The 23,138-nt window shown below is 49.9% G+C and overlaps 1 protein-coding gene across 2 annotated transcripts in view; it reads right to left on the bottom strand.

The window, feature by feature from the left end:
* msrb3 (methionine sulfoxide reductase B3) overlaps window positions 1-21,266 on the bottom strand; it is a 30,231-nt gene extending 8,965 nt beyond the window's left edge. Inside the window, exons 1-4 of one of the 2 annotated variants that reach the window (XM_084197535.1) lie at window positions 21,127-21,266; window positions 10,806-10,914; window positions 6,984-7,061; window positions 6,500-6,528 (exon numbers count right to left, since the gene is read on the bottom strand). In XM_084197535.1, coding sequence (XP_084053661.1) covers window positions 6,500-6,528; window positions 6,984-7,061; window positions 10,806-10,914; window positions 21,127-21,226 — 316 coding nt within the window. In that variant the 5' untranslated portion in view covers window positions 21,227-21,266. Of the gene's footprint in view, window positions 1-6,499; window positions 6,529-6,983; window positions 7,062-10,805; window positions 10,915-19,985; window positions 20,180-21,126 lie in introns of those variants that run through there. The other variant, XM_084197536.1, reaches the window with a different exon arrangement.
* Window positions 21,267-23,138: the final 1,872 nt, after the last annotated feature.

Genomic DNA, 23,138 nt, shown 5'->3' with positions numbered 1-23,138 from the left:
ACCCTGGACCCTAGCTCCATCAACCCTCAGCCCCCTACGGTACACCAACCAGATCCCCCACTCCTCCTCCACCCTGGGCCCTAGCTCCATGAACCCTCAGCCCCCTACGGTACACCAACCAGATCCCCCACTCCTCCACCACCCCTCTCTCCACCCTGGACCCTAGCTCCATCAACCCTCAGCCCCCTACGGTACACCAACCAGATCCCCCACTCCTCCTCCACCCTGGACCCTAGCTCCATGAACCCTCAGCCCCCTACGGTACACCAACCAGATCCCCCACTCCTCCTCCTCCACCCCTCTCTCCACCCTGGACCCTAGCTCCATGAACCCTCAGCCCCCTACGGTACACCAACCAGATCCCCCACTCCTCCTCCTCCACCCCTCTCTCCACCCTGGACCCTAGCTCCATCAACCCTCAGCCCCCTACGGTACACCAACCAGATCCCCCGCTCCTCCACCACCCCTCTCTCCACCCTGGACCCTAGCTCCATCAACCCTCAGCCCCCTACGGTACACCAACCAGATCCCCCACTCCTCCTCCACCCTGGACCCTAGCTCCATGAACCCTCAGCCCCCTACGGTACACCAACCAGATCCCGCACTCCTCCTCCACCCTGGACCCTAGCTCCATGAACCCTCAGCCCCCTACGGTACACCAACCAGATCCTGCACTCCTCCACCACCCCTCTCTCCACCCTGGACTCTAGCTCCATCAACCCTCAGCCCCCTACGGTACACCAACCAGATCCCCCACTCCTCCTCCTCCACCCCTCTCTCCACCCTGGACCCTAGCTCCATGAACCCTCAGCCCCCTACGGTACACCAACCAGATCCCCCACTCCTCCTCCTCCACCCCTCTCTCCACCCTGGACCCTAGCTCCATCAACCCTCAGCCCCCTATGGTACACCAACCAGATCCCCCGCTCCTCCACCACCCCTCTCTCCACCCTGGACTCTAGCTCCATCAACCCTCAGCCCCCTACGGTACACCAACCAGATCCCCCACCACCCCTCTCTCCACCCTGGGCCCTAGCTCCATGAACCCTCAGCCCCCTACGGTACACCAACCAGATCCCCCACTCCTCCTCCACCACCCCTCTCTCCAACCTGGACCCTACCGAGCTCTCTGTAGTACAACAACCAGACCTTAAACCTCCCATCCATCCTCCACCATGCTCCTCAAGCCCCTAACTGTCTACCTCTTGGACCCCCCCCCCCCCCATGCTCCTCAAGCCCCTAACTGTCTACCTCTTGGACCCCCCCCCCCCCCCCCATGCTCCTCAAGCCCCTAACTGTCTACCTCTTGGACCCCCCCCCCCCCATGCTCCTCAAGCCCCTAACTGTCTACCTCTTGGACCCCCCCCCCCCCCCCCATGCTCCTCAAGCCCCTAACTGTCTACCTCTTGGACCCCCCCCCCCCCCCCATGCTCCTCAAGCCCCTAACTGTCTACCTCTTGGACCCCCCCCCCCCCCCCCCCCATGCTCCTCAAGCCCCTAACTGTCTACCTCTTGGACCCCCCCCCCCCCCCCCCATGCTTCTCAAGCCCCTAACTGTCTACCTCTTGGACCCCCCCCCCCCCATGCTCCTCAAGCCCCTAACTGTCTACCTCTTGGACCCCCCCCCCCCATGCTCCTCAAGCCCCTAACTGTCTACCTCTTGGACCCCCCCCCCCCCATGCTCCTCAAGCCCCTAACTGTCTACCTCTTGGACCCCCCCCCCCCATGCTCCTCAAGCCCCTAACTGTCTACCTCTTGGACCCCCCCCCCCCAACTCCCTTCCTATAACTCTCCCTCCTTCCGTCTCCCTGTGGTAGGTCATCAACAACCAGACTCTCCTCCATCTTCCTCCTCTTCAGGCCTTATCCGTCTACCCCTGGAGCCTCCGGCTCCCTGGAACAACCACCATATCCCCCCCCCCCACCCGTCAATCAATCAATCAATCAATTTTATTTTATATAGCCCTTCTTACATCAGCTAATATCTCGAAGTGCTGTACAGAAACCCAGCCTAAAACCCCAAACAGCTAGTAATGCAGGTGTAGAAGCACGGTGGCTAGGAAAAACTCCCTAGAAAGGCGAAAACCTAGGAAGAAACCTAGAGAGGAACCAGGCTATGAGGGGTGGCCAGTCCTCTTCTGGCTGTGCCGGGTGAAGATTATAACAGAACCATGCCAAGATGTTCAAAAATGTTCATAAGTGACAAGCATGGTCAAATAATAATCAGGAATAAATCTCAGTTGGCTTTTCATAGCCGATCATTAAGAGTTGAAAACAGCAGGTCTGGGACAGGTAGGGGTTCCATAACCGCAGGCAGAACAGTTGAAACTGGAATAGCAGCAAGGCCAGGCGGACTGGGGACAGCAAGGAGTCACCACGGCCGTCCATCCAGCAAGGAGTCACCACGGCCGTCCATCCCCCAGCACCACCAGCTATAGCTCCAACACCATCATGGACATGTGGTAGGTCTACAACAACCACACTCCCCATCAAGCTGCTAACCGTCTACCCCTGCCTCCACTCCCCATCAAGCTGCTAACCGTCTACCCCTGCCTCCACTCACCCAGTCTGCTAACCGTCTACCCCTGCCTCCACTCCCCCAGTCTGCTAACCGTCTACCCCTGCCTCCACTCCCCCAGTCTGCTAACCGTCTACCCCTGCCTCCACTCACCCAGTCTGCTAACCGTCTACCCCTGCCTCCACTCCCCATCAAGCTGCTAACCGTCTACCCCTGCCTCCACTCCCCATCAAGCTGCTAACCGTCTACCCCTGCCTCCACTCCCCACCAAGCTGCTAACCGTCTACCCCTGCCTCCCTGGAACAACCACCATACCCCCCCCCCCCCCCCCCCCTGCCTCCACTCCCCCAGTCTGCTAACCGTCTACCCCTGCCTCCACTCCCCACCAAGCTGCTAACCGTCTACCCCTGCCTCCCTGGAACAACCACCATACCCCCCCCCCCCCCCCCCCTGCCTCCACTCCCCCAGTCTGCTAACCGTCTACCCCTGCCTCCACTCCCCACCAAGCTGCTAACCGTCTACCCCTGCCTCCCTGGAACAACCACCATACCCCCCCCCCCCCCCCCCCCCTGCCTCCACTCCCCCAGTCTGCTAACCGTCTACCCCTGCCTCCACTCCCCATCAAGCTGCTAACCGTCTACCCCTGCCTCCACTCCCCATCAAGCTGCTAACCGTCTACCCCTGCCTCCCTGGAACAACCACCATACCCCCCCCCCCCCCCCCCCCCCCCTGCCTCCACTCCCCCATCAAGCTGCTAACCGTCTACCCCTGCCTCCACTCCCCCATCAAGCTGCTAACCGTCTACCCCTGCCTCCCTGGAACAACCACCATACCCCCCCCCCCCCCCCCCCCCTGCCTCCACTCCCCCATCAAGCTGCTAACCGTCTACCCCTGCCTCCACTCCCCCATCAAGCTGCTAACCGTCTACCCCTGCCTCCACTCCCCCATCAAGCTGCTAACCGTCTACCCCTGCCTCCACTCCCCCAGTCTGAGGAGTTGGGGGAAGGGGGAATGCTTGGCCACAACTACAAAGCCATGAAATTCCACAGCAACACAGGAAACACACTGGGGAATAGAGGAATCTATAGGTCAGAATAGGAGAATCCCCAACGCTAACTCCACACACTGGGGAATAGAGGAATCTATAGGTCAGAATAGGAGAATCCCCAACGCTAACTCCAACCCAGAGGACTGTTACTGAGCTTAGTGTGTGTGTGTGTGTGTGTGTGTGTGTGTGTGTGTGTGTGTGTGTGAGAGTGTGTGTGTGTGTGTGTGACTGAGATACACCTAGTGGGTTTTATTACCACCGTCAAGAGCCTCCGTGATTGGAGCAGTGTAGCATGTAAAGGACTAGGTTGGCATTTAGAACACAGCCCAGGTTTGGTTAAAACATTTACATTTACATTTTAGTCATTTAGCAGACGCTCTTATCCAGAGCGACTTACAGTTAGTGAATACATTTTTTTTTTATTTTTTTTTATACTGGCCCCCCGTGGGAATCGAACCCACAACCCTGGCGTTGCAAACGCCATGCTCTATCAACTGAGCTACATCCCTGCCGGCCATTCCCTCCCCTACCCTGGACGACGCTGGGCCAATTGTGCGCCGCCCATGAGTCTCCCGGGCGCGGCCGGCTGCGACAGAGCCTGGATTCGAACCAGGATCTCTAGTGGCACAGTTAGCACTGCGATGCAGTGCCTTAGACCACTGCGCCACTCAGGAGTAGCTGAGTAAAAGTCGTGTACTGTTAAGGGAATAGGGTAAGCGAGCCGAGCAGCACTTCTGTATTTCACCATCTGTTCAGTTGTTGACGGAAACGTTGATTTGAGGGAGTTTAACATTTTGTAGAAATTTCTGCAAAATTTGTAGCGCTTGTGGACACACGTCTATGCGTCTCCCAACACACACACACACCTCTCTGTCTCCCCCTGCTGTTCATCTCAACTTCTCCACTAGGCCACTGCTCCTCAGGACCTTGGTTAGCTGAAACAGGTTTCTTCTAGTAGGGCTGTTCATCTCAACTAGGCCACTGCTCCTCAGGACCTTGGTTAGCTGAAACGGGTTTCTTCTAGTAGGGCTGTTCATCTCAACTAGGCCACTGCTCCTCAGGACCTTGGTTAGCTGAAACGGGTTTCTTCTAGTAGGGCTGGAGCAAAAGCCTGCCCACATAGCTTTCCAGAAGGAGGGTTGTTTCTGAGAATGTACCTCATTCACTAATCCTCATTCAAAGTCTTTTTCTGAAACCCTTTAGTGAAGAACCTTTAACATTCATCACAGTTCCTCCTCAGTCTCGGTGACACCGCGGCCGATCTCCCCTCTAAGGTATTTCCTAATTGCAGCCTAAGACAGATCACTGGTCAGAGAGAGAGACTGCAATTAAACCCAACAGGAATTCCTAAGGATTAGCTATGACAGACTCCCCAAGATAGCGTTCATTAAAAAACGACTCTCTGGAAGTGTCTTACGCTACATCCCAAATGGCACCCCTATCCTCTATATAAGTGCACTACTTTTGACCGGAGCCATATGAGCCCAGGCCCTGGTCAAAAGTAGTGCACTAAATAGAGGATAGGGGTGCCATTTTGGGGTGCAGCCTTAAATCTTCCCCCACTGGTCAGTCGGAGGTGTAAAAGCTCAGACAAACCGGTAGGACCGTCAAACGTTTGCCTGCCGACCGTACTTAGCACCTCTGAACACAGCAAAAACCTTGGAAGTCATCAGCCACTCAGCTCTGTTAAAATACTCCAGACCAGAAGGTGGCAGTAGCGTTGTTTGGCAATACATATCCGTGCGAATTGCTTACAGTCTAGATTCCCAGCTATCTGCGCTACTAATGTTGCTATTTTGTAGAGCCCTTGTTGATAGCCACAGCTAGATAACTACCTAGTAAGATTACGAAGACAATTTAATTCACTCTCTCATAATCCCATACTGCCAGTGCCAGACCATAGCCGTATGTTTAGCTAGCTAGCTAACGTTAGCATATTCACTAGCTAGCACAACACAGCTAGCTCGCTAACGTTAGCATATTCACTAGCTAGCACAACACAGCTAGCTAGCGAAGGACACTGCACTAACCTGGCAGCTAACACAGGCAGCTGTTTTCATGGAAACTAGCTAATCCCGTTGTGATTTAATGATAATGTCAATACTAGCTACAGTGGTTAGCTAGCTTGGAGGAAGTAGTGTTGTGTAGCATTGCGTCTGTGCACTTAGCTAGCTACCATCCCTTAGCCTACATTGCATATGAAGTGTGACTGGCTCATCTGTAGCTGTACGGACTCAACGCCCTCTTTCATATTTTTTTTGTTGGCTCCCACGTGGGGGTTCGTGCTCTCCGATTGGCTCAAAGTGAAGTTGTCGGCCACTGACGAGCGTTGCGATTCATGTGTGTAGCTACCCGGTCGTCACGCAGGAAGGAAGGGCCTCCCACGGTGATAAGTACCTATCGGCAGTGAGATTTTCTCAGTGCGTTTCATGCTTTGTTCACAAAAACATTGAAGGGTGTTTTATTTGTTAACTGTTCTAAGAAACCATCAGAAAGCCGAACGAGTGCACACGCCTAGACTCACTGTTAGTCTTCACCTTTTCTTTACGAACCATGTGTCAAATACAATGTTACGCTGCTTCAACGTCTCTAATCTGGAACTCGTGTTGATATGAGGCCTTTGGAAATGGCAGCTATACATTATGTTGAGTGAAACCAGGTGTGCGTCCCAAAATGGCACCCTATTCTCTGTGTATTCCCCTAATGGGATCTGGTCAAAAGTAGTGCACTAAATAGGGAATAGGGTGCCATTTGGGACCCCATCCAAGGTCTATTCTACCGTGTATTAAGACATGAAGCGAGTGAAAGTGAAACAAGACAACGTGACTCGGAGCTCATCAGCGTTGCCTTGACCTGTGAGCGGTTGGTCGGTGCCAGATGAAGTCATGGAATAATGTGTGAGGTAATGAGGTAATGACGCTGTATCAAACCTACCTGATCCAGAGTCAAACTTCGTCTCTGACCTGCAAAAGGGAGACAATGGATTTTAGTAAATGTCTCTTTTCTCTAACCTACAAAATACAACTTTACAACAAGCATCAGGCACTTCAAAAGTTAAAAAAAAAAAAAAAAAAAAAAAAAAAGGATAAATGAAATTGTGTTCTCTCCTCTCCTTGACGTACATGGGATGTCCTTCCCAACCCGGAGGGAAACAGGTGACCTGGTAACGAAGCTCGTCAGCTACAGTTAACCTTCACTGGGTCAGGCAGGCCAGGGGCTCTTTAACCAATCAGAGAGAGAGACTAGGGACTAAGAGGAGGGAAAGTGGCTCTTGAACCAATCAGAGAGAGACTAGAAGGGACTAAAGGGGGGGGGGGGGGGGGGGCACTGGCTCCGAGGAGAGGAAGGTTAGACCAAATCAGGAGGAGATCGGGAGCGGGGGGGTACAGTAATGACGTCACCAACCATCTAAACTTACTTGAACAGCGGGGCGCCGCAGACAACACAGGTGAAGATACCATCCTCTTTATAGTCGGTGTATTCCCCTCTGAAGGCACTGGGGAGCAGGAGACGGATCGACTCTAGTTACAGTAGTACGGTTTAGTCATTTATCCAGAGTGACTTACAGTTAGTGCAGTCAGTCAACTTATGACAGCTAGGAAGGAGATTTTCCTTCCATAAAAAAGGAAGTTATCATCAAAGTCAGTGCTAGCAGTACACTTGGATCAGCTGTGATAGTTCCATGCTACTAACAACGGCTATAATAATAATAATATGCCATTTAGCAGACTATAAAAACGGGTTGTTTGGATCCTGGATGCTGAGTGGATAAGCAGCGTTCTAAGCCGTGCTGTATTGGTGTATTGGGACAAAACATTTAATTTCAGAATGTCCCCAGTGAAAGTTGCGCCCCTGCCAATGCCCCTCAATAAGATTATCATGTCCGAATTATCTCTTGTATTTATCTCAACTCGCACATTATTTCCCCCTTGCTTCCAGCCTAGCATTTAGTTTGGTGCAGCGGGGGGTTAATATAAGCCAGTCCGACCTCGGAAAACAATGTTTCACTTTTGAATATCGATATCTGTAGTACCATACATATGAGTGAACGGCGCCCAGACTAGATGAGACAACTTTTTCCCCCTGAGCCAGTCGAAATCACGCATCAACGTCATTATCGTGGACGTATCCAAGTAAAACCCAACCATTTTGTTTAGAACAGATGAGTCCCTTTGCATAGCAACTATGTAGCAACATGATTTTTGTACGGACTAGATCTTCTGGTGGAATAATTAAATTTTTTATGAATTTACTTATCAAAATAACGTTTGAATGAAAACATGTAATTCTTTGTTATTTTAATACGTTGGTGACAGTTTCATAAAAACAATAAGGCACGCGAGGCAGTGCTGTATCATGAAGACAGTCCCGGGTTCATGGGTTCACTGCAAACAAAGCCATGTCCCTGTGACTGTATTCATGATACAGCAGCACTAAACTCTTGTGCCTTAATGTTCAGTTATGGATCAGCTGTTTATAGGCATCTGTGCTGCTAACAACAGTTATGGATCAGCTGTTTATAGGCATCTGTGCTGCTAACAACAGTTATGGATCAGCTGTTTATAGGCATCTGTGCTGCTAACAACAGTTATGGATCAGCTGTTTATTAGGTATCTGTGCTACTAACAATGATTATGTGTCTAAAAAAAAAACCCGGGCTCTGGTCGTTTGGGTATCGAAGCCACAGAAATGGGGAAGTGTCCCGTGGTGGAGAGCCACAGACCACAGTGTATAAACTAAACGTAGGTTACAGCCACACCAGCTTAGAACAGCTTGGCAACAGGGGCTATGGCTGGGCCCACAAGCTTTAGGCCTGGCCAGAACCGAACCCAGTTGGAGGGGGAGGGGGGGGGGGGGGGGGGGGGGGACCTACCACCACACCCCAGTATCCCCCTGCCGACCTCGTTTCCCTGGACGCGTCCCAAATGCCACTTCCCTATATTGTACACCAGTTTTAACCAGGGTGCATTGGGGTCCTGGTCAAAAGTAGTGCACTAAATAGGGAATGGGGTTCCATTTGGGACACAGACTCCGCCTCCACCAACCAACCACCATCCAGGGCATTTTCACATTCCTCCCTCAAAATGGTCCGACAAACCCTTTCCCCACGTGTGTCCTGCCAGGGAGGGAGGGAGGGAGGGGAGGGAGGTAGGGAGGGAGGCAGGGAGGGAGGGAGGGAGGGAGGGAGGGAGGGAGGGAGGGAGGCAGGGAGGGGTAGAGACTAGTGTCACTGAGTTTCTTCTTCTTTTACGTCCCAAATGGCACCCCTATTCCCTATATAGAGCACTGTTTTTTTTACCAGAGCCCAATAGGAGAACAGGGTGCCATTTGGGTCGTCCCACTGTATTTTCCAGCGAACGACTGTTTTGCTGCCGACCGACTAGAGACACGCTGCGACCTCCCAAGGCAGGTTAGTGAGGTCACTGCCAGGGCCTTTAGGATAAAGCCAGCCAAGCTTTAACGTCGACGTGACACAGGAATGTTCTGGAATGTTCCGTTGGGGGGGGGGGGGGGGGGAAATGACGGCTCGTGGAACGTGACTGACCAATCAGAGCAGGAAAATAACTATGAACTGCGAAAAACAAAACAAAAACAAAAAAAATCACATGTATCTTACACCATAATTACGCAATATTTACTACACCTCTTAATCCTTGCATTGGTGTTGACAGAAATGCATATTGTTATTTACCCCCCTAAATCAATTGACTTGATGGCGCAGTAGCAGTACTATAGAAATGTTTTGGAAATAAATATGTTTTTGGGGGTCCCATACTCTACAGTGCATTCGGAAAGAATTCAGAACCCTTGACTTTTTCCCCACAATCTACACGCAATACCCCCATAATGACAAAGCAAAAAACAGGTTTAGACATTTTTGCTAAATAAAATATTTACAAAAGTATTCAGACCCCTTATGCTATGAGACTCGAAATTGAGCTCAGGTGCATCCTGTTTCCATTGATCATCCTTGAGATGTTTCTACAACTTGATTGGAGTCCACCTGTGGTAAATTCAATTGATTGGATATGATTTGGAAAGGCACAAACATGTCTATATAAAAGGTCCCACAGTTGACAGTGCATGTCAGAGCAGAAACCAAGTCATGAGGTTGAAGGAATTGTCCGTAGAGCTCCGAGGCAGGATTGTGTCGAGGCACAGATCTGGGGAAGGGTACCAAAAGATTTCTGCAGCATTGAAGGTCCCCAAGAACACAGTGGCCTCCATCATTCTTAAATGAAAGAAGTTTGGAACCACCAAGACTCTTCCTAGAGCTGGCCGCCCGGCCAAACTGAGCAATCGGGGAGAAGGGCCTTGGTCAGGGAGGTGACCAAGAACCCGATGGTCACTCTGACAGAGCTCTAGAGTTCCTCTGTGGAGATGGGAGAACCTTCCAGAAGGACAACCATCTCTGCAGCACTCCACCAATCAGGCCTTTATGGTAGAGTGGCCAGACGGAAGCCACTCCTCAGTAAAAGGCACATGACAGCCCGCTTGGAGTTTGCCAAAAGGCACCTAAAGACTCTCAGACCATGAGGAACAAGATTCTCTGGTCTGATGAAACCAAGATTGAACTCTTTGGCCTGAATGCCAAGCATTACGTCTGGAGGAAATCTGGCACCATCCCTATGGTGAAGCATGGTGGTGGCAGCATCATGCTGTGGGGATGTTTTTCAGCGGCAGGGACTGGGAGACTAGTCAGGATCGAGGGAAAGATGAAAGTAGCAAAGTACAGAGACATCCTTGATGAAAACCTGCTCCAGAGCGCTCAGGACCTCAGACTGGGGTGAAAGTTCACCTTCCAACAGGACAATGACCCTTAGCACACAGCCAAGACAACGCAGGAGTGGCTTCGGGACAAGTCTCTGAATGTCCTTGAGTGGCCCAGCCTGAGCCCGGACTTGAACCTGATCGAACTTCTCTGGAGAGACCTGAAAATAGCTGTGCAGCAACGCTCCCCATCCAACCTGACAGAGCTGAGAGGATCTGCAGAGAAGAATGGGAGAAACTCCCCAAATACAGGTGTGCCAAGCTTGTAGCGTGATACCCAAGAAGACTCGAGGCTGTAATCGCTGCCAAAGGTGCTTCAACAAAGTACTGAGTAAAGGGTCTGAATACTTATGTAAATGTTATATTTCAGTTTGATAAAAACCTGTTTTTGCTTTGTCATTATGGGGTCCCTATACATATACATTAGGCTTTGGGGGTCCCTATACATTAGGCTTTGGGGGTCCAATACCTCTCTGTTCCTCTCTCCTGGGTGACATGGAACTGCATGGGGGAGAGACGTTTCTTCAGCTCCTCCTGAGAGAAGGACTTGGGCCATGTCTTCTTGGTACGGCATGTTCCTATAGGAGGGCAGGAGGGGGAAAGAGTTAGGGTCTCAGAACCACTGCTGTGGCCAAGGGGGAGGGTGCATCTCCCCCGTTCTGACCCCCTCTGCCTTTACTTGTCCCTCATCATTATAATCATCATCACTAGGGCCAGGAGTTTTTTTCCCCAGGTCAGGAGAAACTCAGGACCCTAGCTACTCATCACACTCCCTGTCTAAACACGATGCTCAGGCACTGCCCTCTCATATCACTCCAGGTTCCAGGCAAGATGTACACACGTTGATCACTTCAGAAATATACAAACAAAAATGTCATACACAATTTAGTATAGGGACTGAGTGGAGAAGGTGGCACATGCAAACTTTGGTTTTTAGATGTTTTAGATTGTAATTACTTGACTCTTGCCTGGAACCGACCATTATTTTTGCATTGATCGTGACCTCTCTACAGTTAGTGTGTGTGTGGTGGGTGGGGGGGGTGGGGGGGGTGCTACGGCCAAAGCACGTCCTGGAGCTGACCAGACCGGTTCCACAGGCTAACAACTCTAATATTGTGGAATCTAGTCTAGGTAATCTCTCCTGGACAGAATATGTAAAACGTCAATCATCTGACCAAATTACATGGGATTTCAGTTCTGGGATAAACCGAGATGAAGTCTAGGCGATTTCATCTAGTGTAAAACATTAGGTTAAAATGTTAGGCCATTGTGAGAACAGAGCAGAAAAGCATGGATAACATTCTCAAACGAAATTGGTTGTGAACACAGACACACACACACACACACTCACTCTAGCTTGGTAGGCAGTAGGCACTAGTCAGTCTACAGTGAAGATGTTCTGGTGTTCATGGAAGGTTATTTAGCCAAAAGCTATAACACCCCTTAACGGGATACTTCGGGATGTTGGCAATGATGCCCTTTATCTACTTCCCCAGAATCAGATGAACTCGTGGGTACCATTTTTATGTCTCCGTGTCCAGCATGAAGGACGTTAAAGAGGTCATTTCACGAGCCAATGATAACTAGCGTTAGCACAATGACTGGAAGTCTATGGTATCTGCTAGCATCCCTTTAAGGACGCTACACACCCTCGCAAATGCTGCGACGGAGCTGAGCGCGGATTAAATGGAACGGACGGTATACCATTTAGGACCCTAGCTGTCAGATCTGGAACTGTCTAATGGTTCCAACGCCAGACTGTGTTAGAGCCCTTTACAATTATTTTGGGTTGTGGAATAAGATCACAAGACCATCCGTGACAGTGTGGAACCGTCAGACACTTCCAGATCTGACAGTGTGGAACCGTTAAGACACTTCCAGATCTGACAGTGTGGAACCGTCAGACACTTCCAGGTCTGACAGTGTGGAACCGTTAAGACACTTCCAGATCTGACAGTGTGGAACCGTCAGACACTTCCAGATCTGACAGTGTGGACCCGTTAAGACACTTCCAGATCTGACAGTGTGGACCCGTTAAGACACTTCCAGATCTGACAGTGTGGACCCGTTAAGACACTTCCAGATCTGACAGTGTGGACCCGTTAAGACACTTCCAGATCTGACAGTGTGGACCCGTTAAGACACTTCCAGATCTGACAGTGTGGACCCGTTAAGACACTTCCAGATCTGACAGTGTGGACCCGTTAAGACACTTCCAGATCTGACAGTGTGGACCCGTTAAGACACTTCCAGATCTGACAGTGTGGACCCGTTAAGACACTTCCAGATCTGACAGTGTGGACCCGTTAAGACACTTCCAGATCTGACAGTGTGGACCCGTTAAGACACTTCCAGATCTGACAGTGTGGACCCGTTAAGACACTTCCAGATCTGACAGTGTGGACCCGTTAAGACACTTCCAGGTCTGACAGTGTGGAACCGTTAGACACTTCCAGGTCTGACAGTGTGGACCCGTTAAGACACTTCCAGATCTGACAGTGTGGACCCGTTAAGACACTTCCAGATCTGACAGTGTGGACCCGTTAAGACACTTCCAGATCTGACAGTGTGGACCCGTTAAGACACTTCCAGGTCTGACAGTGTGGAACCGTTAGACACTTCCAGGTCTGACAGTGTGGAACCGTTAAGACACTTCCAGATCTGACAGTGTGGAACCGTCAGACACTTCCAGGTCTGACAGTGTGGACCCGTTAAGACACTTCCAGATCTGACAGTGTGGAACCGTTAAGACACTTCCAGATCTGACAGTGTGGAACCGTTAAGACACTTCCAGATCTGACAGTGTGGAACCGTCAGACACTTCCAGGTCTGACAGTGTGGACCCGTTAAGACACTTCCAGGTCTGACAGTGTGGACCCGTTAAGACACTTCCAGATCTGACAGTGTGGACCCGTTAAGACACTTCCAGATCTGACAGTGTGGACCCGTCAGACATTTCCAGATCTGACAGTGTGGAACCGTCAGACACTTCCAGATCTGACAGTGTGGACCCGTTAAGACACTTCCAGATCTGACAGTGTGGAACCGTTAAGACACTTCCAGATCTGACAGTGTGGAACCGTTAAGACACTTCCAGATCTGACAGTGTGGACCCGTTAAGACACTTCCAGATCTGACAGTGTGGAACCGTTAAGACACTTCCAGATCTGACAGTGTGGAACCGTTAAGACACTTCCAGATCTGACAGTGTGGACCCGTTAAGACACTTCCAGATCTGACAGTGTGGACCCGTTAAGACACTTCCAGATCTGACAGTGTGGACCCGTTAAGACACTTCCAGATCTGACAGTGTGGACCCGTTAAGACACTTCCAGATCTGACAGTGTGGAACCGTTAGACACTTCCAGATCTGACAGTGTGGACCCGTTAAGACACTTCCAGATCTGACAGTGTGGAACCGTTAAGACACTTCCAGATCTGACAGTGTGGAACCGTTAAGACACTTCCAGATCTGACAGTGTGGAACCGTTAAGACACTTCCAGATCTGACAGTGTGGACCCATTAAGACACTTCCAGATCTGACAGTGTGGACCCGTTAAGACACTTCCAGATCTGACAGTGTGGACCCGTTAAGACACTTCCAGATCTGACAGTGTGGAACCGTTAGACACTTCCAGATCTGACAGTGTGGAACCGTTAGACACTTCCAGATCTGATTAATATAATAATAATAATAAATAATATGCCATTTAGCAGACGCTTTTATCCAAAGCGACTTACAGTCATGCGTGCATCATTTTTTTTGTGTATGTGTGGTCCCGGGGATCGAACCCACTACCCTGGCGTTACAAGCGCCGTGCTCTACCAGCTGAGCTACAGAGGACCACAAGGTTGACACAACATATTATTTGGCACGTCTTCTGAACCAGAACATGGTGGCTCCAACACCAGAATAGGAACCCTCAGTCGGGACTGCCTGAAGCACGTAGCGCGTAAAAATAATCCGTCCTTGGTTGCAACACTCACTACCGTGTTCCAAACTGCCTCTGGAAGCAACATCAGCACAAGAACTGTTCGTCGGGAGCTTCATGAAATGGGTTTCCATGGCCCGAGCAGCCGCACACAAGCCTAAGATCACCATGCGCAATGCCAAGCGTCGGCCGGAGTGGTGTAAAGCTCGCCGCCATTGGACTCTGGAGCAGTGGAAATGCATTCTCTGGAGTGATGAATCACGCTTCACCATCTGGCAGTCTGATGGACGAATCTGGGTTTTGGCGGATGCCAGGAGAACGCTACCGGCCCGAATGCATGGTGCCAACTGTAAAGTTTGGTGGAGGAGGAATAATGGTCTGGGGCTGTTTTTCATGGTTTGGGCTAAGCCCCTTAGTTCCAGTGAAGGGAAAGCCTGTACAGAGCCCTGACCTCAACCCCATCAAACACCTTTGGGATGAATTGGAATGCCGACTGCGAGCCAGCGCCTAATCGCCCAACATCAGTGCCCGACCTCACTAATGCTCTTGTGGCTGAATGGAAGCAAGTCCCTGCAGCAATGTTCCAACATCTAGTGGAAAGTCTTCCCAGAAGAGTGGAGGCTGTTATAGCAGCAAAGGGGGGGACCAACTCCATATTAATGCCCATGATTTTGGAATGAGATGTTGGACCAGCAGGTGTCCACATACTTTTGGTCATTTAGAGTAACTCAAGAAATCTGTCAGTAATTTTGACGAGGAGATCTTAGTCGCTAAAATGTTACATCTAAACTATGTGCTGCAGTATTTCTCAAGTGAAAAAAATGCGCATGAGAACGAGTCGTCTATTGTTGAATGACAACACAACTGAAGAATCCCTTAACTGAAGACTTCGGCTCCTGAACTTCAGCTCGCCTCGAGAGAAAAAAAAACAAAAAAAGTTTGAACGAACAGCCGAAACAACCCTTGACGAAGGCCAATACCAACAAAAAAAAACGTCACAAAACGTTGTCATAATATATGCACAAACTTTTCCGAAACTTTTTCAAAATGGGAAGCATGAGGACTCCTTTATGGTCACTCTACAAGGAATAGGGTGCCATTTGGGACCCTCCCTTAGTGTGCTGCGGCGGACATTATTGCTTCTTTAAAAGGAAGTAACTTTGTTTTTCTTTTTTTGGGGAACGTTGGGATTTTCCCAGTGCGGAGTCGGAATCTGGCTGCCGGTGAGGTCGTTCCCGTGTCAGGTTTTGGGGAGGGGTTCTTCTCTCTTACGGACGATGTGGAGAATTCCTCCCTGTTAGATTGAAACCATGTGAATGGAGTAAACACATGGAGTTTAAAAAGGGCTGGTAAGTGAATGGACTCCATTGATACCCCCCTTTTCTCTGTCCCGTGGGGGGGGAAGTTACTTTTTAACACACGAGGGGTTGAACTACGAAGGGGGTTGGAGTGTGTCTGTGTATCGAATGAAGGTGCTTTAAACTGAAACAGAACTGCCTCCATGTGTGAGGTAAGGGGGGGGTATAGGGTACTCTCCTACTGACTGACTGACTGACTGTGTGAGGTAAGGGGGGTGGTATAGGGTACTCTCCTACTGACTGACTGTGTGAGGTAAGGGGGGGTGGTATAGGGTACTCTCCTACTGACTGACTGACTGTGTGAGGTAAGGGGGGTGGTATAGGGTACTCTCCTACTGACTGACTGACTGTGTGAGGTAAGGGGGGTGGTATAGGGTACTCTCCTACTGACTGACTGACTGTGTGAGGTAAGGGGGGTGGTATAGGGTACTCTCCTACTGACTGACTGACTGACTGACTGTGTGAGGTAAGGGGGGTGGTATAGGGTACTCTCCTACTGACTGACTGACTGACTGACTGACTGTGTGAGGTAAGGGGGGTGGTATAGGGTACTCTCCTACTGACTGACTGACTGTGTGAGGTAAGGGGGGTGGTATAGGGTACTCTCCTACTGACTGACTGACTGACTGTGTGAGGTAAGGGGGTGGTATAGGGTACTCTCCTACTGACTGACTGACTGTGTGAGGTAAGGGGGGTGGTATAGGGTACTCTCCTACTGACTGACTGACTGTGTGAGGTAAGGGGGGGGGTATAGGGTACTCTCCTACTGACTGACTGACTGACTGACTGTGTGAGGTAAGGGGGGTGGTATAGGGTACTCTCCTACTGACTGACTGACTGACTGACTGACTGTGAGGTAAGGGGGGTGGTATAGGGTACTCTCCTACTGACTGACTGACTGTGTGAGGTAAGGGGGGGTGGTATAGGGTACTCTCCTACTGACTGACTGACTGTGTGAGGTAAGGGGGGGTGGTATAGGGTACTCTCCTACTGACTGACTGACTGTGTGAGGTAAGGGGGGTGGTATAGGGTACTCTCCTACTGACTGACTGACTGTGTGAGGTAAGGGGGGTGGTATAGGGTACTCTCCTACTGACTGACTGACTGTGTGAGGTAAGGGGGGGTGGTATAGGGTACTCTCCTACTGACTGACTGACTGACTGACTGTGAGGTAAGGGGGGTGGTATAGGGTACTCTCCTACTGACTGACTGACTGTGTGAGGTAAGGGGGGGTGGTATAGGGTACTCTCCTACTGACTGACTGACTGTGTGAGGTAAGGGGGGGTGGTATAGGGTACTCTCCTACTGACTGACTGACTGTGTGAGGTAAGGGGGGTGGTATAGGGTACTCTCCTACTGACTGACTGACTGTGTGAGGTAAGGGGGGTGGTATAGGGTACTCTCCTACTGACTGACTGACTGTGTGAGGTAAGGGGGGTGGTATAGGGTACTCTCCTACTGACTGACTGACTGTGTGAGGTAAGGGGGGGGGTATAGGGTACTCTCCTACTGACTGACTGACTGACTGACTGTGTGAGGTAAGGGGGGTGGTATAGGGTACTCTCCTACTGACTGACTGACTGACTGACTGTGTGAGGTAAGGGGGGTGGTATAGGGTACTCTCCTACTGACTGACTGACTGTGTGAGGTAAGGGGGGGGGTGGTATAGGGTACTCTCCTACTGACTGACTGACTGACTGACTGTGTGAGGTAAGGGGGGGGTATAGGGTACTCTCCTACTGACTGACTGACTGACTGACTGTGTGAGGTAAGGGGGGGGGTATAGGGTACTCTCCTACTGACTGACTGACTGACTGACTGTGTGAGGTGTAAGGGGGGTGGTATAGGGTACTCTCCTACTGACTGACTGACTGACTGTGTGAGGTAAGGGGGGTGGTATAGGGTACTCTCCTACTGACTGACAGACTGACTGACTGTGTGAGGTAAGGGGGGTGGTATAGGGTACTCTCCTACTGACTGACTGACTGTGTGAGGTAAGGGGGGTGGTATAGGGTACTCTCCTACTGACTGACTGACTGTGTGAGGTAAGGGGGGGGGTATAGGGTACTCTCCTACTGACTGACTGACTGTGTGAGGTAAGGGGGGGTGGTATAGGGTACTCTCCTAGAACTGACTGACTGACTGACTGTGTGAGGTAAGGGGGGGTGGTATAGGGTACTCTCCTACTGACTGACTGACTGACTGTGTGAGGTAAGGGGGGTGGTATAGGGTACTCTCCTACTGACTGACTGACTGACTGTGTGGGTAAGGGGGGGGGTGGTATAGGGTACTCTCCTACTGACTGACTGACTGTGTGAGGTAAGGGGGTGGTATAGGGTACTCTCCTACTGACTGACTGACTGTGTGAGGTAAGGGGGGTGGTATAGGGTACTCTCCTACTGACTGACTGACTGTGTGAGGTAAGGGGGGTGGTATAGGGTACTCTCCTACTGACTGACTGACTGTGTGAGGTAAGGGGGGTGGTATAGGGTACTCTCCTACTGACTGACTGACTGACTGTGTGAGGTAAGGGGGGGTGGTATAGGGTACTCTCCTACTGACTGACTGACTGACTGTGTGAGGTAATGGGGGGGTGGTATAGGGTACTCTCCTACTGACTGACTGACTGTGTGAGGTAAGGGGGGTGGTATAGGGTACTCTCCTACTGACTGACTGACTGTGTGAGGTAAGGGGGGTGGTATAGGGTACTCTCCTACTGACTGACTGACTGTGTGAGGTAAGGGGGGGGATGGGTACTCTCCTACGGACTGACTGACTGTGTGAGGTAAGGGGGGTGGTATAGGGTACTCTCCTACTGACTGACTGACTGTGTGAGGTAAGGGGGGGATGGTGTACTCCATTGACCCCTCTCTTCCATTGACCCCTCTCTGTTCTTTGGGAAGGGGTGTAGTGAAAGAGAATGAGGGAAACTACCCACTGTTTCCATTTGTGTTCTGAGAGCCAGTAAAGAACTCGACTTGGAATGTGGCCCCTAATGGCACCATTGGGTGTCATAGGGCTCTGGTCTAAAGTAGTGCACTATATAGGGAATAGGGTGCCACTAGGGAAGCCCCTTGGTATGTGGCCCCTGTGCCTGTAGCCCTGCCCGTGACTATGTTCTGATGTAGCTAGGGGTCAACCTTACAAATTAGCACATTTTTCAACCTCAAGTGTAAATATTGTTTCCTAATTGTAAGCAAGGTTTGTTCTCTGCTACTCCCGCTTGCTTATTTTAACTTGTCAAACGTATGGCTTTTCATTCCCCGACCTTCTCTTTTTATCTCCTCCCTCCTCCCTCCCTCCTTCCCTCCTTCCTTCCCTCCCTCCTTCCTTCCTTCTCTCCCTCCCTCCCTCCCTCCTTCCCTCCCTCCAACCCTCCCTCCCTCCCTCCCTCCTTCCCTCCCTCCCTCCCTCCCTCCCTCCTTCCCTCCCTCCCTCCCTCCCTCCCGCCTTCAACCTCTCCAGTCTCTCCCTCCCTCTCTTTAGGTGGTTCTCCCAACCCAATCAGTCTCCGTGTTGATCCAGACCCAGCAGAGCTTCAGTGTGGTATTTCATTGATGACTGTGAGCAATACTTTAGGGGTATTTTATGGTATTGTAGCCACAGACAGTGAATTAAAATGAGACCATTCAACAACGTCAGGTCACAGATTAATTAACCAGTAATTGGCTTCTGAAACATGGTCTAATACCAACATAATATATTAATAATACACTAATAATAATAAAAATAATAATTATCTAATACAGCCATATTAAACCTCTGCCATTAGAGAAGTACAGGGGTGATGTGAAGAAAGTAAGATGCTGGTTTCTAGACATCTAAACCCCAAATCTCTCTGGATAAAAGAAGTTGACGTTAGCCAAGCAAAAACAGCATTAAAAAACACACAGTACGTTAGATGCAAGCTGAAAGGAAGGCACGCAGTGAGTTATTGGTTATTCCATGACCAGCTGAAAATAGGCAGCAGTCAAGGTTCGTAGCTGAGAAGAGATGGCTTAGCACAATGTGAGAAGGGTTGTTATTGACTACTGCAGTAAAAACACCACAATCGCCAAGCTTTGACTAAAGACGTTTGAATCTCTATATATTTTAATATTTCCAAATGTAGTCATTACACCTCTCGCAAATAAACCTGCTAGCTGTAAACAAGCTATGAATTTGACTTCAATGCTACAATAATTACAACAAATGATAAAACATTAACTTAATAAATACTATTGTAGGTGTTTTTTTCTGCAGGAGACAAATCATCACACCCCCTTCATAAAAAAAAAAACATCTCAAGGAGATCAAGAGGCAGAGCAGAACAGAGCAGAGCAGGACAGAGAGGCACACCACACAGCGCCAAGCTCAACCTGAAGGGAGACCACAGGGCTTCAGAGCAACAGGCTTGGCATTGGTGATCAGGTGCAGCAGATTGAACCCCGACATGGCTGCTTCTGATTGGCTGGGCCTGTCAGCTGCTGTCTGCTGATTGGAGGAGAGAGAGGACACGCCCGACTGACACACGCTGTCTAGGAGGGGAGGAAGGGAGGGATGGGGGAGGGCTATGCTACTCAGGCTGAGAGAGGGAGGGAGGGAGGGAGGGAGGGAGGGAGGGAGGGAGGGAGGGAGGGAGGGAGGGAGGGAGGGAGGGAGGGAGGGAGCAGGCAGAGGGAGAGAAAACAACAACACATAGGTCAAAGGTCACAGGTCAATCACTGTACACTGTTAGACAGACAGACAGACAGACAGCAGGGTCTGATCCATCCACCGACCGACGTCCCCCTTTTTTCATGCAGGGCTGATGCTGTAGGACGATTGGTTAACAGACACGAGGAGACTGGACAGACGGACAGACAGAGCCTTGACGGACAGAGGCCATGTTGAAGACATTGATCCAGAATGAAATATTCACCTCCAGTTTAAGGCATTTGAAGTTGACCCAGAGGTGAGGATGAGACAGTTATGGAAGGACATTAAAATCAGAATGTTAGGGTTCATTATTAGTACAGGATTATAGATAAGTCATATTATTATTGGTAGATTATTTGGAATAAGTACCATATAATGTTGTGCATGGCTGTCTTTACCCTCTGGACAGTGCCTGGTTATAGAGGACCACAGTATGAGTCATAATACCCAGAAACCTAGAGGTCAAACAGGGAAATGGTTCCAATCGTTTTTCCACCATTCATTTTTTCCCATAGGGGATTTTAGGAACCCTTAATATAAAGGGCTGTGTTTCGTGTTGGCTCACCCTGGCGTGACGTTTTGATAACAATGTCAAATCTCTCTAGGACAATTAATTTTCCAACAATTAAATGTTGGAAAAAAAAACGATTGGAATAATTTCCCTGTTTGACTGCTAAGTTTTCTGGGTATTATGACACCTCCATTGTGGGGCTCTATTTGCGCTGGAGTGGAGTGTGATGAGACCGACAGCATCTAATCCTAATCCCAACCCAGTTCCCCCTAATCTGGGGTTATGACACAGTCAGGCGGTGGTTACTCTACCTAGACGAGTGGATAGCAGCGGGGCCGTATGGGGGGTCCTGGACTGTCTCAGGGACAACTGTAGAGCCACACGGCCCACACGCCTTAGCAGGACAGCCATGGCAGGGCAGGCACACAATCAGAGAAAGACAGACCAAACTACAAGGAGAGAGAGAGAGGGGGGGGGGGGGTTTTGAGTGGGAGCGTGGGTGTGTGTGATGTTGGAAGGTGACACACATTTCGGGACCCCCACAGGCTACAAAGAAAGCCGTTGTTGGCGACGACACAGAGAGATAGATAGAAAGTGTGTGTGTGTGAGGTTACAGTGAGTTAGAATCGTGTGGAGGGAGGGACATCTAGTGGTGAATCTGGAGATGTGATTATTAAGCAAGGCTTTTCCTGCTGTGTGTGTGTGTGTCCGAGACAGAGACAGAGACAGAGACAGAGACAGAGACAGAGAGACAGAGAGAGAGACAGAGAGAGAGAGAGAGAGACAGAGACAGAGAGAGACAGAGAGAGACAGAGAGAGAGAGAGACAGAGACAGAGACAGAGAGAGAGACAGAGAGAGAGAGAGAGAGAGAGAGACAGAGAGAGAGAGAGAGAGAGAGAGATGCATAGAAGGTTAGTACAAACCAAGCAGCCTTGAAATGTTCAGGTAAAATAGAGTTGTAGATCTGTTATTTTCGGGGTACTTGTTGTATACTTCAGTATAATTAGCCATGACTAAAAAGGGCTTGCTGGTTTACTTTGAATTGTTGTTGTTGGGATGACGGGATAACATCCTAGGATGAACTCAGCCGTCTAGCTGCAGTACCAACATCCACCACAGGGTGGCAGAAGTAGAGAAGGAAACTAGACAACCTTTCAAAAAACTAGACAACCTTTCACAACATTACTGAGGTCCAACCAAGGCGCTAGCTGACACTGGGTCAAAACTTGGGCCTGATACGTTTGAAAAGTTCTGATTTAGGTGACGACGCAGGGCTAGTGTTTCCCCAAACTCCATCCTCAGGACCCCCAAGGGATGCACGTTCTGGTTTTTGCCCTAGCACTACACAGCTGATTCAAATAATCAAAGCTTGATGATTAGTTGATTATTTTAAAATCAGCTGTGTAGTGCTGGGGGCACAAACCAAAACGTGCACCCCTTGGGGGTCCTGAGGACGGAGTTTGGGGAAACCCTGATGTAGTCTAACAAGACCATTGTTGTTGAGAAAAAGATCAAAACAAGCCCTGCCAAAATACCAGTTGGAAAATACAGTAGTGTAGCTGCAAGCAAAACTGGATAAAGCTGAACTCCACAAAAATGTGTGCGGAGGTGGAACGTGATAAAACACAGTTAGCCTAGCTAGCTGGCTTCTTCTGGACTTAATACAGAACTAGTATGGCCTTATATAGAGCTTAGTATGGCCTTATATAGAGCTGCGGCTGAGCTATGATGCTGGACTGAAGCTGAGTGCTCTCTCTCCCCCCCTCCTCCCTCTCTCTTTCTCTCTCCCTCCCCCTCCTCTCTCTCTCCCTCTCCCTCTCCCTCCCTCTCTCTCTCTCCATCATAATAGAGAGAAACAGTCCCAAGGGATCCAGAGAACCTGCAGATCAGTAAACACTGTATCATGCTCCCAGCCCAGTAGCTCTACTGGCAGAATAGAAAGACAGGCCTACTCCACTGGTCCTATTAGACTGATAGGATACTGTACTATTAGACCTGATAGGATACTGTACTATTAGACTGATAGGATACTGTAGCCTACTATTAGACTGATAGGATACTGTACTATTAGACTGATAGGATACTGTACTATTAGACTGATAGGATACTGTAGCCTACTATTAGACTGATAGGATACTGTAGCCTGCTATTAGACTGATAGGATACTGTACCTACTTAGACTGATAGGATACTGTAGCCTGCTATTAGACTGATAGGATACTGTAGCCTGCTATTAGACTGATAGGATACTGTAGCCTACTATTAGACTGATAGGATACTGTAGCCTACTATTAGACTGATAGGATACTGTACTATTAGACT

Source organism: Coregonus lavaretus, assembly GCF_964263955.1.
Source record: "Coregonus lavaretus genome assembly, contig: HAP1_SCAFFOLD_5850, whole genome shotgun sequence".
Taxonomy (NCBI): domain Eukaryota; kingdom Metazoa; phylum Chordata; class Actinopteri; order Salmoniformes; family Salmonidae; genus Coregonus; species Coregonus lavaretus.
This window is presented reverse-complemented; position numbering and strand designations above follow the sequence as displayed.